General features: G+C 39.8%; 1 protein-coding gene across 1 annotated transcript in view; it reads right to left on the minus strand.

Annotated features, from left to right (window-relative positions):
• Window positions 1-15,806, minus strand: part of PCCA (propionyl-CoA carboxylase subunit alpha) — a 284,588-nt gene that overhangs the window by 12,762 nt on the left and 256,020 nt on the right. Inside the window, 1 exon segment of the mRNA XM_040538044.1 lies at window positions 2,988-3,128. Coding sequence (XP_040393978.1) covers window positions 2,988-3,128 — 141 coding nt within the window.

Genomic DNA, 15,806 nt, shown 5'->3' on the forward strand with positions numbered 1-15,806 from the left:
TGTTTGTGTTGCTTTATGCTTCTGAGTGGCTTCATTGTGTTTCCAGGAATAATTGAGTGACAACTAATTACAGTCTTCTGATCACATGAAGGAAAATAAAGAAAGTAGAAAGTAACTAAAAAGCTAAAAAATTGGCAGCGTCACAAGTTCTGCTTCTCTCTGAATGACAAAAAGCACTTCCCCACTGTGTTACTAAGATCTATAGATCATCTTACAGACAAAAGAAAATAAATTCCTTGCATATGCAATATCTTTTGGCAAAAACGAATTGAAAAGTGCTTATCAGACCAGCTGGAGAGAGGATGCTCACACAATCTTCTACCGGGCTTCATCGGCCCCGAGTATTTTTCACCAACAGCAGCCAAAAGAGAACATTATACGTGAAGGAAAAACAACGATGCATCGGGCAAGGAAAACTAACGGAGAGAGCAGCGTCGCCTTCTCCTTTGGCTAAAGGCACACGGAGAGGGACTAACAAACACCATACGCTTTACCTGGCTGGGTGCGATGCCCTATAGCTGAGCTGCAGGCACCGAGCAAGAGATTGCAAACGCAGCTATTCAGACAAAGGCGATACATCCCTCACGAGTTGCTGCTTCCCTATTGCAAAGTTTCCTCTGAAGGAGGTAACACAGCCTAGCTCCCCGTGCTGCTGGCCGCTCTGGAATCGCAGGGACCAAGCTGTACCTCTGCTGCCCGCACAGGGTAGGAGAAAACAGCCTCAGACAGCTACGAACCAGGCAGCCTCCAATACCTGAGTGGGGAAAACAGGACAACTACCTCACTCTCTGCTAGTCTTCAGCTGCGCTGTTTCCACACGGGCTGCAAAAGCTGAACTGCCAAGCACCGCTGCAAACGCAGAGCTTGCTCTACAGAACCGAAGCTGCTTAGGTTCCCATTCCTCCAGCAGATTAAAGAAATCAGACTTTTTTTTTTTTTTTCCCCAAGCAGTGCAACAAAAGGAGCTGTATTTATCGGGGAGCTACAGTTCCCTGGCCATCACGCCTTGAACAGCTGTAGTGAGTGAGCTGGTTTCTGACGGGCAGCCAAGACCTGTAATCTGAATCACACCATCCCACTGCTTTTTCAGCGCAGATAGCTGATGCTACCCTCATCTCCCTCACTCGCTTTTTTTTTTTTTTTTTTTTAACGTTTTGACACTAGTCCTGAAAAGGAAGGATTTAAGTTAAACCCTTTTCAATAACGCAAATGTGTTTTTGCGATTAAAGCCACACAATTAGCATTGACAAGCTCAGGTCAGCAGAACGTAGATTACGCTGTTCGAACGCTCTGCCACTCGATGCCTCCAGCAAAAAGCTGCACGAGAAGAAAACAGAAAAAAAAATCTCCACACGTTATTTAACAACTTATGCTCTGATGCACTGCACCACTTGTGGATTTGTGGGGGGAGATTCATTTATTTGTTTACTTTAAATCCCTTTGGCTCTGGCCTCCTTCTCCACTGGTTCTATTCCTTCAAAACAACAAGAAATATTCTTCAAGGCACACACAAGAAAGCTGTAACACGCAGCAGAATTAACTTCTCAAAAAATATTAAAAAATATTTTAAAAGACTCAGAATCCTTCCCTTCAAAATGTTTCCCTTCATTCTTCACAGGAAAAGGTATTTGCTTAAGGTCTCCTTCAGTCAGTCACTCTTACTGCCTATGCAGGAATCGCACATTTCTCACTCCACGCAATGCCTTAGTGACTAATTTTAATTGAATACTGATGTTTTTAAAGGTATAAACGGTGTGTGTGTGCACGTACGTATCACAAAACCAGAAAGCTAAGTGTGATCTAAAGGAATTCATCTCTTGCTAATATTTACTTAGCTGTGCTTAGTAATGTTTTCTCAGAAATCTCTTTATTTTGTTAATATGAACATTTGCACCTACAAATTTAAGTATTAACACATTGACTCCTTTCTCTTTGTGAATAGACAGAAATATCCGTATATTCTAAAAACAACAGTGGCATCTCGCAGAAAAATGTAAACAAACAAATCACTTTACCAGCACAATTGATGACCGTCACATAGTAAGTCCAGTGCTAATTTTGGACTTGAGATCTTTACCCCATTCTCAAATCATCTATCAAGAAAACCTAGATTTCGTTGTCATAAATTGTGATGCTGCCATAAATTATGAAGTCTGCGACTAAATCTGTTTCTTTCTAAGTGCCACATGCGCATTTATTACATCATTTAATCAGCAACCAAAGTACTTTAAAATTAATCTGCACAACCTGAGAGATCCACCTAAGGGCCCTGACCTCAGAAATAACGTTTGATTACAATGTGGTAGAATTTCATAAAAAGCTGATTTCAGGAAAGTATTTACATGCAACTCTAAAACACTGTATTTATGTTTGTTTCCAGCTCAACGCCAGGTAAGAAACACTGGAAATACCCAGAACAGCACTGGCATGTTCTGTTGCCCGTCTGTACGCCAAGTTTATCCTTCATGCAGGACAAGAGAGTTCCCATAAGAGAATAGGAAGTCCCAGCATTGAATTCTCAGTTCATAAACGTCATGTGTCTTGTGAAACGCTACTAAAAAAAAAGTTAATATCTACCCTATGTCCCTTGTGTTTACTTATACTTTCATTACTTCACGGCAGAAAACCAACAACCCCCTGTCTCTATCACTAACAACATATATTTACTTATATATATTTACACACACACACACACACATTTCTTTCCCTTGTCAAGGCACCTCTGACACAAAACCAAGCTATTGGTTGAGTTTCAACTGTGGACTTGTAACCAGACAAACACATTCCCTTTAAACCCACTTAAATCTGAATGGTGCTTCCTTATTATTTTTTACAATTTAAATGAAAAGCAGCACACATCCTTCAGCACACTTTACTCTACAGGTGAGGTTAAAAAAAAACCTGTGACCTGTAGTTTCAGTTGCACCAAGGAGAAATTTGTGTGGAATAGATAATGAAAATGCAGATAGATAGATCACGTTTCTTACCATGTCCCCGGGCTTGACAGAAACTGCCACCACTGCTCCAGGCATGGGAGATCTCAAAATGCTGGAGGTGTCCTCTGCTGCTTTCTCTGGCATGTACTTGCTCAGCTCTGCTGCAACCTTCGTCAGTATTTGCAATTTGTACTAAAGAATAGGAAGAGGAATGTTTTAGCATACTGCACCTTGGTGAATTCCAGTGAATAATCTGCACAATTTTATGTTTTTATATAATACATCTGTTATCTATTCTTTGCCGGACTGCCTAAAAATCACTGTTTGAGATCCTTATTCAGTTTCATTTTCAGGATGTAGGAAAAAAAGAACGTTGACCCTAAACTGCAGTAATGAGCACATAAAAGGAACTAATCAAGTACAGTAAAGAAATGTCAGATTCATTTAAAAAAATAGGATTTGACAGGGGAAATACAAATTTTAAAAAACACAAATATCCTTATGCCTACTGCAAATTATTTTTAGTGGATAAAGAATACTGAGGTACTGGAAATTTATTCCCATCAATGTGCCGAATTAGAAACTGACCTTTTGGGAAAGTCTGACACATTTTCAATGACATGGTTAATTTTAAGTGTTACTCTTACTTTTTTAAACATTTATTTTGATCACATTTAATGTTTGAAGAGAATAGCTTGTCTAGATTTTGCAATTGGAACATAGTAAACAATTTCATTTCCATTTTTCATACACAAGCGGAATGATGGAATAATTTGGTTGTATTGAATGTATTTTAACTGTAATAAAAACTGTTCAGCAGCTGTTATGTTCCTTAAGGAAAAAAAAATGTTCTCTCTATTATGTTTTATAACGATTAAAAATGGAAAAGAGTACGGTGAACCTCAAGTGCCTAAGAGCATCGGTTCAAACAAAACCTTTCTGAAAACATCTACATGCATACACTAATTTGAGCTCCAGGCTTTTAGTTTTTAAAAACTTGCAATCCCTTTGACAATTCATTGCATTTAGACAGATGGCCTTCGAATTTGTCCCAGTACACTTGCAAATGAATGCAAAAATCCAGTAGATGGCAGCAGGTCTCTGCGTGAAGCTCCTTCCTCCCCATGGCCAACTGAGCGAAGACCAGCACCACACTTCATCAATAATTTAAACAAAGGTTTTAATAATAAGCATCGGATGAAGTGCATTTACAATTCAAATGTGTATTTTGCTGATGGAAAGTTCAACACCTTGCTTTGAACAGTATGTTTTCTTCCAAAACAATTAGCTGTTGTTTTATTAGCAATAAAACATCTTTACTTTTCATTTCTGCACAGACAGAAAAAATCCGATCCCCTTATGGCAAAGGTAAAGGGGGACTCTACCTTCTGCTTCTCTAGGGAGTAGAACAAGGTATTTAGGAGTACATGCAAAAGGTAATTAACTCGGCAATGACATCTTTAAAAAGCAGCTTTCAAAGCCAAATTAAAACAACGTAACGGAGGATCATCGTCCTCCACAAATGGCGCTTGCACACGCGGATTATGCGCAAAGAACAGCGTAGCCATTCGGTTAGAAATGTTGCTTCTCATCAGAAGTACACGGAAATAAATGATTGAATGAACCAACCCTCCCCTCCACACCCCGGGTAAATGTAATAAAACGCCACGACAATATTTCCCGAAGCTGCAAGTGGCACCCAAAGATTTCCGAACCTATTCCCAAACACGTGCCTTGGTCACAGTCGCTGTGGCACACGCACACCAGCACCATTTTGTATGCAAAAAGCTGCTTTAACTCCAAGCCTCCTGCAGGCATCGTCGTGGCAATTAAGACTCTGGCGCTCACGTTCTCAAAACCAAAACACAGTTAGCTTTCTCTGCGCACAAGGAACGCCGTTCAAGGCAGCGGGCTCCTTGCGGTCTCTTTTTCTGGAAGCGTGCGCACACTTGCATGTGTGCTGGAGGGGAGAGGGGAGGCGATGCCTACAGGAGATTTGATGACAGAAGTTGCAAACAGAATTGCAGCAGTGTGACAAGTCAAATAATAACATCTTGTGCATGTTTCTTCGCTCCTGAGTGTCTGTTTTGCAATCAAGACATACAAGTGTCTGCCAGTTTCTGAAGGATATGATCCTTAAGTGAAATTACTGTGCAAATAAAAGCTTTTTACTCCTATTAAAATTCGTCTGAGTCATAAGTGGCAAGGAAAAAAAGCTTGCAGCGTGTATTCTGCTGTCAATCTAATAAACATTCTGTGCAGAGGGACTATTTATCAAAGATAAATTGTACTTAAAAGTCCTTCATTAAATCTATGGGGGGGAATATAATTACACCAAATTGCACAGTTTCAGTATCCATGGTTAGTGTCTTCTTTGTACTCAGAGTTTGAAAATAAAATAAAAAATAAAGAAAATAAAAAAGAAACAACAAGGAAGAAAACAGAAGTTAGATTTGTGGACTGTATTGTTGCCTCTTGTAAGAGACTATTTTGATAGGATTTCAAAGGATTGGGTTTAGATGCCATTTAGTTTTTTTCAGCCACTTACAGAGAGAGAGATCAACACTTCTGAGCTGTCCAATTTCAAAATTTAAACTTCAAGTGAAAGCTATACCTTGTGCATTCATCTGAGTTACAGCATTTCACAGGGAGTGAAACACACAATTCCCTATGCACTCACAGCTTACAGCAGTGGGGGAAAACCATGTTCCTCAATGTGCTGCACTTTAAAGCTCAGCTCTCCACAGCAAGTTAAAATATCCCAACCAAACATTGTTTTTACTATCTTTATAATTTTCGTATCTTTTAGATTCCTTTCTCTGCAGGACTCCTGCTTTGCTTGGAGTGAGATGTAAGAGCCAGTACACTCAAAGCTTTAAAACGCAGGTCTTTGTTACTGATGAGCTGTTCCTTTTCCTTTTGTATTTGTTTATTGTTCTTTAGTCTGTTTGGGGGATAAGCAAGTTACTGTAATCAAAAAGCAAAAAATAACAACAGTAAACTTCTCAGGGAAGGGCCTTTTTTGGCACAGTTGGTTCACAAATGACCTTTCAGAATATAAAAAGACAAAGCAGCAAAGAAAGGTTCCTTCTTTAAGATTACCTTTGATGTATTTCTGCTGCCGCCTGGACCCCACTAAACACCCACATAAGCGTCCCTTTGTAAAGCTGTTTCTCATCTCTGGGGGATGAGGTTTGCACAGGAGGAGCAGGGGGGGCCGCTCACCTCGCTGGGAAGCTGCCCGTGGCTTGGGGAGACCCACAAGGCTCTGGGGAAGTCAAATCAGTGCCTGCCAATGCCACTAAAACAAAGATGATTAAGGATATACACATTTCGCTTTTTTAAGGATGATTAACACTGCTGTTATGCCCTTGATTTAGCATGTGAGGACAACACTGTACATATGAAGTAGAAGTTTTTATACAAATGGAGTGTGGATGGCGTTTGGCTTTTTCGCCTTTTTCCCGAGGAGGAGGAGATGGGAGAAAGCAAGGGGCGTAAATTGAGGAGGGCTGTAAAGTTTGGGTTATAAATAGAGACCAGAAGGTTTCCACTGGCCTAAAACAGAAGAAACATCTGTTGGAGTCATAAATAGATTGCGGCGGACTCCCGGCACAATGAAAGCTGCTAGCCATCAGACCTGCGCTGAGGAGTGGTTGTCACCAGCCACTGCTCCGCTCCACAGGGCTTCGGAGCCTAATTCTTCCAGCCAAAGCAAAGTTAATAGAGAAGTACCTGAAAGGAACCACACAGCTTTTGATGGTGTATAAAACAGGTGTTTCTTTTCCACAAGACTGCTGGAGTCCACACTCAGTTGACAAAAATTACAGGAGGGAAAGGGGATGTTACTTAATAGTTTTCTTAGCGTAACAGTATCCTAACTCTCCTGCTAAATGAATTGGATGTTTTTGTAATGCCAAACTACCTCTTACCACCAAACCTCTGTGACAAAAACAGAAGGGAGAAAGAAAGGTGTAATAACAGCAGTGCAAAGGATTAGGTGGGGGGAAAAGAGAAAGCGACACATTGAAAATTATACCTTCGGTTTTGTACGTTTTGTTTTGTTTTTTTTTTGTAGACATATACAGTACTGATCTCTCAAGTCAGCAGACAAGAAGTAGACCAGCTGCTACTAAATAGGTGGCCACAGCACACCTGAACCCCATCTTTACTTAAAAACAAGTTCTGTAGCTTGAACAGATATGGTTCCCTTACTGGCTGCAACTGCATACTGCGTACCTTCAGTATCATGCTCATGACTGCACTCTGTTACAACTCACATTAGTTTATTAAATATAATCTTCCCCGTGCACCTGAAACTCATGTCCCCAGAAGCTGTAAATGTTCAAACTCCATTGGAGATTTTATAGAGCAATCTAATGTATCAATACCCATATGGTACTTACGACATTGTTTGGACTGCCGACCAGATGTGGATTTTCAGAGCGCTTTACCTTAATGTTCAACCATGTTTTTCAAATGTCTGTCATTCTTGTGGTCAGAAGGGTGAAAATCCTACGTAGCTCAGGTTTCAGTAAAGAAACTGCTGTGCATCTTAATTACTTTTGCTAACCTTACAGTGTCATTTTTGGAATCAACGAAATTTATTAACTGCGGTCGCGTAATTTCCCTTTAACATGTCTAATCAGCATCCTATCTCAAGTCACTTAACTGTTGTCGCCTGCAGTTTGACCATCCGAGATTCACGAGTAATACGTTATTCAGTATTCACTCATGGCAATAATAAGCAGTGTTGCTGAGCTGAATACAACGAACACACTGCCTTTTTTATTAAGCATTATCCATTTTGACACAGTGACCGCCCGTGGCCTCGCTGAGATTTCCACCAGGGCATCTAAACAGGAAAATGATGTATTTATTCCATATTACTTCAGGGTGTCTGGCACCACCCTCTTTTAGAGCCCAGGATTTCCTACTCCAGATGAAGAAGCTACACAGCACTTTGCACATCTCAGAGATTTTAGGTTTTTTTTCCGAGCTCCGAGTTCAGGAGCCGATTTCCACACGGGGGTGGCGAGGACTGGCCCCAACAGCCGCACAAAAAAAAGGCGGCACCTTCGGTTTAATGGAGCGAAAAATGAAAATAATAATAATGAAGCCACACACACAAAGCAGCCACAAAAAAATCAAGAGCCTGTAGCAGCGGCAATAGGGGAGGGCCCAGCGCCGGGCCTAGAGGTCCCAAGGCCGGGCCTGGAGGGCCGACGGCCGGGCCCCGAGGGCCGGGTCCGGGGCTGTATGATTTAATACACCGCCACATTGAGGATTTTCCCTTGCAAGCCGCCTGCCAGCCCATCTCCGGCTGTATTTACGCCGGCGCCCGGTTGTGTTTACAACGCGGCTGTAATTAGAAGGGATGCAACAGGCAGCCACGTTGCTCGGGCTTCCATTTTGCCACCGCGCCGGGTACAGCGCGATCCTGCTTCACGGAGTCATGCGAAACGACAAAAGCGCTATTTTCTGCAGCCTCGGCGCTCAGACAGCACTTCATTTGCAGCTATCTATAATTAGATTAATGGTGTAGTGCTGTACAAAGCAGGCCCACTTCACATCAGATAGCATATGAATTAGGACAAACACTTATTTCAATTCCAGGCAGAGAAAGCAGTGACTGGGGTATTTAGCATACCCTTTATGGTGGAATGAGATGTTAATTGTGTACCATTACCTCTAAACTGCTTGCTTGTTGTATAAATCACTGTGCTAATTGATGCAGAGATAGAAACGTAGCCACAGGCAAGAAAGCAACGGAATGAGAGCTGAAGATGGTGGATAAAGGATTATCGAGTAAAACCATATGGAGATGAGGTTCCTTTGAAACCTGCCCACAAGCAGTGCCACTGTGAACTACGGGGGGAAAGTGCTGGAGTGATGGGCTCGGAAAATGTATGGATTTTACCATCACCGCTAAAGAGAACCGTAGTAACGAGTCCGAGGCAAAGAGAAAAAAGTGCAGGATAACTGTGTGCAATGAACCTCAACACATGCCTCCAAACCACAAGGAACAGGCAGAGTGTGCCTTGGGAACAGTCGCCCCACCATCCAGATTTTGGGGGCCCGAGTTAATAAATAACACTCGCAAACTGCCCAGAGCAGATGGTCCCCTGACCCATCTGCAGGCTAGAAATGTTGGTGGTTTAAACAGAAAATGTTTCTCAAGAGACAGAAAATTCAAGTGGCTATTGATAAGTTAAACGTCCTAATTAGGAGGAAGAAGGGAAGCAGCTTTACACACCTGTAGTAATAACTACACATATTCTAGTCTGTGCCCGTACAGAATCAAGAAAATCCCTGAAAAATCCCCTCCCATACACTGTGCAAGCAACAGGGGTGAATCTCTCAGAAGCAACACGTAGCTCTGTCTGCAACAGGACTAACAAAAATACAGGACTAAATGTCACAGACTGGTTTTGGAGCTGTTTGTCATCTCAAAAAAAAAGCATTATAGCCATTCATAACTGCATTGCCCTCTGTAGATTCTCTCACATAAATGGTGACTTTGACCAATCTTCTGCCCACACATGTCCCCACCATACATACAGAGTTGTGGCTTCCTCCTCTGGTCACACGTGATGGATTGGACCACAATGCTTTTAGGACTATTCCCACTGTTACCTTTGGCTGAAGTCTATCAACTGAGTCAACAGCATGCCCGCCTGAGCCTTGGTTTCTTGGCAAAGGTTCCTAGAAACAGCATTACATGAGGAAGATGAGCTACAATGCCATCTTGAGCATCCCATTCAAGGAGGACAAGCCAACTGGGTGACGTGCTCACCAATGAGCCCTGCCTTCTTCCTCTACAGACACATGAATCTGTTTGGCAGAGGGGTCACCTTATCCCACAACATCCTATTCTGTAACACCACTGCACTATAAATCATCTCACACCTCACATCTGCTCCTAGATTATTATATGAACTATTTTCTTATGTTTCTTGATCAGAAAACTTCATAAAAACTTGTTCAGAAAACTTACGACTTAGCTTCATATTGTGATCACTAATAGCTTCATATTTTGATTGCTAATAAAATACCAAGACAAAATGAGAGTAACCAAAATGCTATTCAATGTTCTATTCCATGAAAACAATACTCTTTGCAACATGACACATGACACTTCAGGGTGAATGCTGCCTTTCAGTGATGTGCTCTAAGATCTTATCCCAGTAAAATAAAATAAAATAAATAAAATAAAATAAAATTCCCCCAAAACACAAGGTATCTTCCCCTTGAGTGTTTAATCCCTGCTGTTCTTCAGTGTACGATATTGCCTTAGCTTAAAAGAACAAAGAGAATGCATTGTATCTACCAGTATCTCACTGTCCTAAGGTTAATTAAAAAGAACAATATATTGGATTTTCCAAACTTAGTGGAGCTTAAAGTGTCATAGTAATGTTTTTGACCTCAGTTCCTAATGAAATACACATAACAACTATATATGTATATGTGTATCCATGTATATTTGGGAGGATTTGGGGGTGGACAGTTACCAGTTACAAACAAAGCGGTACTAATGTACAAATTACTGCTTGCTGCAATATCAACTGAATAGCAGAAGAGAATCATTTATTGGTTGACAAAGTGCTCCAATTACTTTGAGAGGAACCTTTAAATTATTTCCAACACAATAAACCAAACAGAAGCAAACAGAGTGATGTTAAGGACAGCATTCACTGTTTAGAAATTATGCTGGCGTTCAACAGTTTAGATTTTGGTCACCAGACATAAAGCTGGTGGATTATCCTCTTTTGTCACTGAAGCTTATAAGTTTAAGGAAACATTAGCTATATCTGGCCAACCGAAGGGACCTCTGAAATAGAAACAAATGGCAGTAGAAAAAAAAAAAAAAGAAAAAAAAAGAAAACAACTCTATGTTGACTACTTTGAAATAACACCTCCCAAGTGTGCGGCTAGTTGACATAAATGGAAACGCACGGAGGGAAAGAGCTGTGAAGCTGTGTAACAGTCCTGTTCCTAATCATTAATCACTTTTTTTTTTAGACCGTTTAAACTAGCCCATTAGAGCCTGCAGCAAAATGCCAACACTCCCATCACTTGCATGTCAGCAGTGCTGGTGTTAACAGGAGAAAATATATGGTTTCTATGACTGTGCCCCAGTTCTACAGCATTTGCTACCTTTAATTGAAAAAGGCAGTTAAACACAAGGTAAATCATTCAGTTAGCTAAGCTGTTTAATAACACATAATTGATAATGTCAATATGTTACAGTGACATAATGCATCACTTTCATCACTCTTATGGCTTCAAATACGGTCAACTTATACTTAAAACAATCGCTTAATATCTGCTATTTAATGAAAAGCCCGGTGAGAACTGCCTTGAGCACCATGTGTGGAACATACGTACAACACACAACGCTACCTCGATTGATCTGCTGTTCAGTTAGAAATAGGTTCCTGACGCGACACTTACAACTTTGTGAAAATGGTTTAGTTGTAGCATTAGCAACTTGGGTTTTGTCTCAGAACACTGTAAACTCCTTTAGGAATAATATAGATTTCTCTGATAAAAATATATTGAAAAACGGTATGGAAATTCTGCACAAGAAAAATCAACTATTTTTCTGAAATGTTCTGACTACTTGATTTCTGAAACATCCTACAGGGTTTTGCTTAACTTTTCATATGTAACCAGGCCCACAGTAGCCACCGGGACTTCTTGTTAGTGTAAGACAAAGCACACGCTTAAGTGCTTACAAAATCAAACCCACTAAATATGCAATATATTCTGGAGTATAAAAAGAATATCTGATCAGCTGGGTACAGACTGTGGTTAAACATGACCAACCCCACTAAACAGCACAGTAGTTTTTAACATACATTAATTAAAAACTCCTGATTTGATTTTTGCAATTATTTTAAATAAGCAAGAACATTTGACCTGTTTATTCTGTAACAATAAAATGTAGCCACTGACAAGTTCCATGCAATTCTCTTCTCATTGTGTAGCAGAGAACAGCAGTTGGTTGCAAAATGGAACTTTTTTTTTTTTTTTTTCAAACAAACAAACAAAAAAAGCAATCAACTTTTAATGACCACTGCTACAGGATGTGTGCAGCAGTGGACAAACTACAGCATTAGCTGCAAAGAAGATGATGGAGCAGACTCAAAAGCAGCAGCAGGCAAGATAAAGTGTGCTGATGCTTTGAACTTCCTTTACCTACATGCAACTATAACATTTGCTCACTGAGATTTCAAATGTATCATAGACAAAATGGCTCAGATTCTCAGTATTCTGAAATAAAATTGGAGTGCTTCACTAACCACTTGTCCTCCTCCTGTTAACACCAAGCCTACAAACATCTTTCAGAGAGAAGTCCAGTTCCGATGTCCTGGAGTTTCCTGTCTGAGGAGAAGAGCTAATAGCTAATAACAGCTAATAATGATTGCAATGAACTGCAGTGGCCACAGGTGACTACAAAGTTGCCTGTATATCTTGCTTAATTTGTTAGAGTCATGCATTTTCACAACAATAAAAAGCACGTCCATTGTGAAAATGCTTGCAAAGGTAGCCTGTAGAGCTTGGTTTAACTAAGCCTGGTGCGTTTAAGCCTTAATTTAATTAGAGGCCTGAGTAACTAAGGTAACAACTTACAAAAAGAAAAAAAATGGTAGAGATGCTCAAAACTACAGTACCAATTACGTAGCAACCCAACACCCATAGGACGCTTACTATTTGTCAGCCTGGTTTATTTTGGTTAATTACAAGATCATAAGTTACTCAGTAAGTTCAGTCAGAAAGTACTTTTTGAAAAGTACTATCTGATTTGGGACACAACACATCCCTCTCTAGGCAAAGAAAACATATAGCAAAATCGGTCTACAGAAATGCCAAGAAAATGCTGCTTAATGCCCAGACACCATGTTTTCCCCCTCTAGGTGGCCATGGAATAATAAATGTTTGAATCCTCATCTCTTCAAGCTCAGCTCTACTTTTGGCATTTGCTTGAATGGAAGAAAAAGCCAAGCACAGAGTCCTTTCCTTCACTGTGAGAGTATCTGTGCCATAAAGAATATTTAGATAGGTCTCGTATTGCACAGACAGCAAAAATGTTTTTCGTCTATATGTTTTATACAGGGAGAGTTACAGAGCAAACTACATTCTTTTATGGTTTACAAAGTTTTCTAGTGGTTGGGCAAGCACTGGTTAGAGCTTGGTCTGTTAATTTGCCTTGGAGTGCTTCCAAATACTACTTGGTAAACCACAGCATCTTTCTGTTTTGTTTTATACAGCAGGTAGCACAATGACATCTCCAACTGGAGAAAAATGTGTGTAGGAAGCCAGGGCCCTTTTACAACAATTTGATTCAGTTTACAAAGCTCTCTGGATTGAAGTATGGTAATTTAGGTAAGTTAACATATGAACCTGGGCAAGCCCAGATGCATTTTCAGGCTGTTGCAAACTCAAAATTCAAAGCAGGAGTCTTTAGCCAGTTGTGAAGAGAAGTAGAGAGAAAGAAGTGACTACATTTATAAGAACTCACACCATCAAAGATGGTGCAGCTTTACATGAACTGTGTGATAACCTCTGCTGTACCTCTTTCTGCCAGACAAACTACATAGCAATTAAACAGCCCAGCAATCGATTCAGGGGTTTTAGTAGCATTACTGCTCACGTTCAAGACAGAAGGGGCTTTAAATTCTGGATCTGTTTTTGTCCTGGACTGTTCTTGTCAATAGTCCCACTGATTTCATGGTCCTGCCCAAGAGACTTCACTGAGAACTTTCGGCTCAGTAAGAACTGAGTTGCTACACTGCCCACTAACATGGACATGTTTGCCTGGAAAACGTGTTTGAAAAATGAATCCCTCTTCCCTACCATCTTCTGCAGACTTACATTTACATTACTTACATTACAGACTACTGCTTTTATAATTCAGGCCTTACATGACGATCTTAACATCTAATGGCTAGATCCAATAAAAGACACATATATCTGAAGCAGGACACTTAGGAAGAATCGAAGCACCTAAATCCAAAATGGCAATATAAACCCCCTGATCGTCTGTCACTGAACACTGAAGGTGCTTACAACTAGCCTCCTTTCTGGATCAAAATACATTTTTAGAGTTCTGCTGCTGCACCAACTCAGGACCACGCGCGATCAGCCACCTCCTTCCCTAAGCCCAGATACGGCCCTGAAATCAGGAAAGTAGGGTCCAGTTCTGCTTCGGGGACCATTTTTTCATTAAACTGACATTGCATATCATACATAAAATATTGCAGAGCAGACAGAAAGAAAAGCAGAAAATTTGAGATCAAATGGATGCTAAAATTGAAAAAAAAAATACTCTCAAAGGCTAGCCTCTTATTTTCAGCTTGAAGCACTTGTGCAGTTAAATATATTCCGTAAGTGTGATAATGAATTGGAGTACCTATTTCAAAAACAGGTTTATAAATATTTCACTCACACAAAGTTTTCCAAAACATTCCTTCAGCAATTTATGACATAGCTATCTTAGCCCAAAAGCCATAACATTCATATAAGAGGCTCAGGTAAAAGTGAGTCCTGGGAGTCATTTACCATTAAACAGCAACATTATTCAGTGGATTTGGGACTGGGGATGAAGTGATGAACATTACCGTATCCAATTACACTTGACAGGACAGCAGAATGCAATCGTGCAAATGGAGATAAGACAAAAATACCCTATTTAACAACTCTTGCTAAAAGCATTAGGGAACTTCATGTTAAGTGACTAAGAAACTAAGAAAGATGGATCTGCAGTATTTTGTCCACTCAAATCTCTTCCATGCATTTGGAAAACTCCACCTTTCACTTTTCAATAAATCACACTTTTTGAAAGTATTCCCACGCAACCTTCTGTATTATTGGACACAACCTTGAAATGAACTTTAATGTACTTCACCCTGCAAATTTCTGAGTGCTTTTAAAATTTTTACTTATAACAACATACATTTGGGGGAGATAAAAAAAGTCGCAAATATAAATGCCTTTGTACAAGAGACTTTTCAATTCTTACAACCCACTGAGCCTGCCTCTAAACTACAACACTTTCTGCCAAGCATTTCACATTAAATTATGGAGTTTTCTCAAGGGCTAAATTACCCTTAGCCCCCCAAAAGTTATTACTGTGTGAGTTTTGGCCATTATTTCTCAATTGAGTTAACCTCTGTCCTCGGGGCAACATTTTGCAGTTGTTGGTTAAAGTGACTCAGTATTTATTTATTTATTTTAAATCAGACTAAGTTTCTGTGAGTAATAAATTTAGAACATGGTGTATATTGTTCTCCGTACTTCCATTTCTGATTCCAACTCTTGATTTTTCACATAATAATTAAAGAATGGTGTGAAACTGTTTCAGACAATCATCATGAGAACAGTAGAGAAAGAAACCCAGGAATATTTCTTTAAATTCAAATGAAACTCAAAGACAATGAACTTTGAATAAATATTTAATCAGTCCTACACTTCACCTTACTGAACAATCATTTTTATGCCATGCTAAATATGTTTGTAATTACCATCATAAGATTTCTGTTGAAGATGCATTTTATATGTTTTATCTTATTACATGTAAAAACTTTGTTTCTCATGCTAGCATTTTACTGCATGTAATCCAACAACCTACAGTATATTTGGACTATTACACTCATAGCTTTAGGCCCAAGAGATATTTTCCAGGTTCACGAGGCTAATTTCTCTGATGGTTTAAAAAGTGAAATGCAAATTGTAGTATGCTTCTCTTGATCACCAGATAACTTGGCCGAGTTTCTTTAACTATGGTTCTTAACTTCAAAAGACAAAAACACTGTTCATAAGAAACTTGAACTCATGCTCGAGTTTATTAATTGTACAATGAATTTC

This window comes from Cygnus olor, chromosome 1, assembly GCF_009769625.2.
Source record: "Cygnus olor isolate bCygOlo1 chromosome 1, bCygOlo1.pri.v2, whole genome shotgun sequence".
Taxonomy (NCBI): domain Eukaryota; kingdom Metazoa; phylum Chordata; class Aves; order Anseriformes; family Anatidae; genus Cygnus; species Cygnus olor.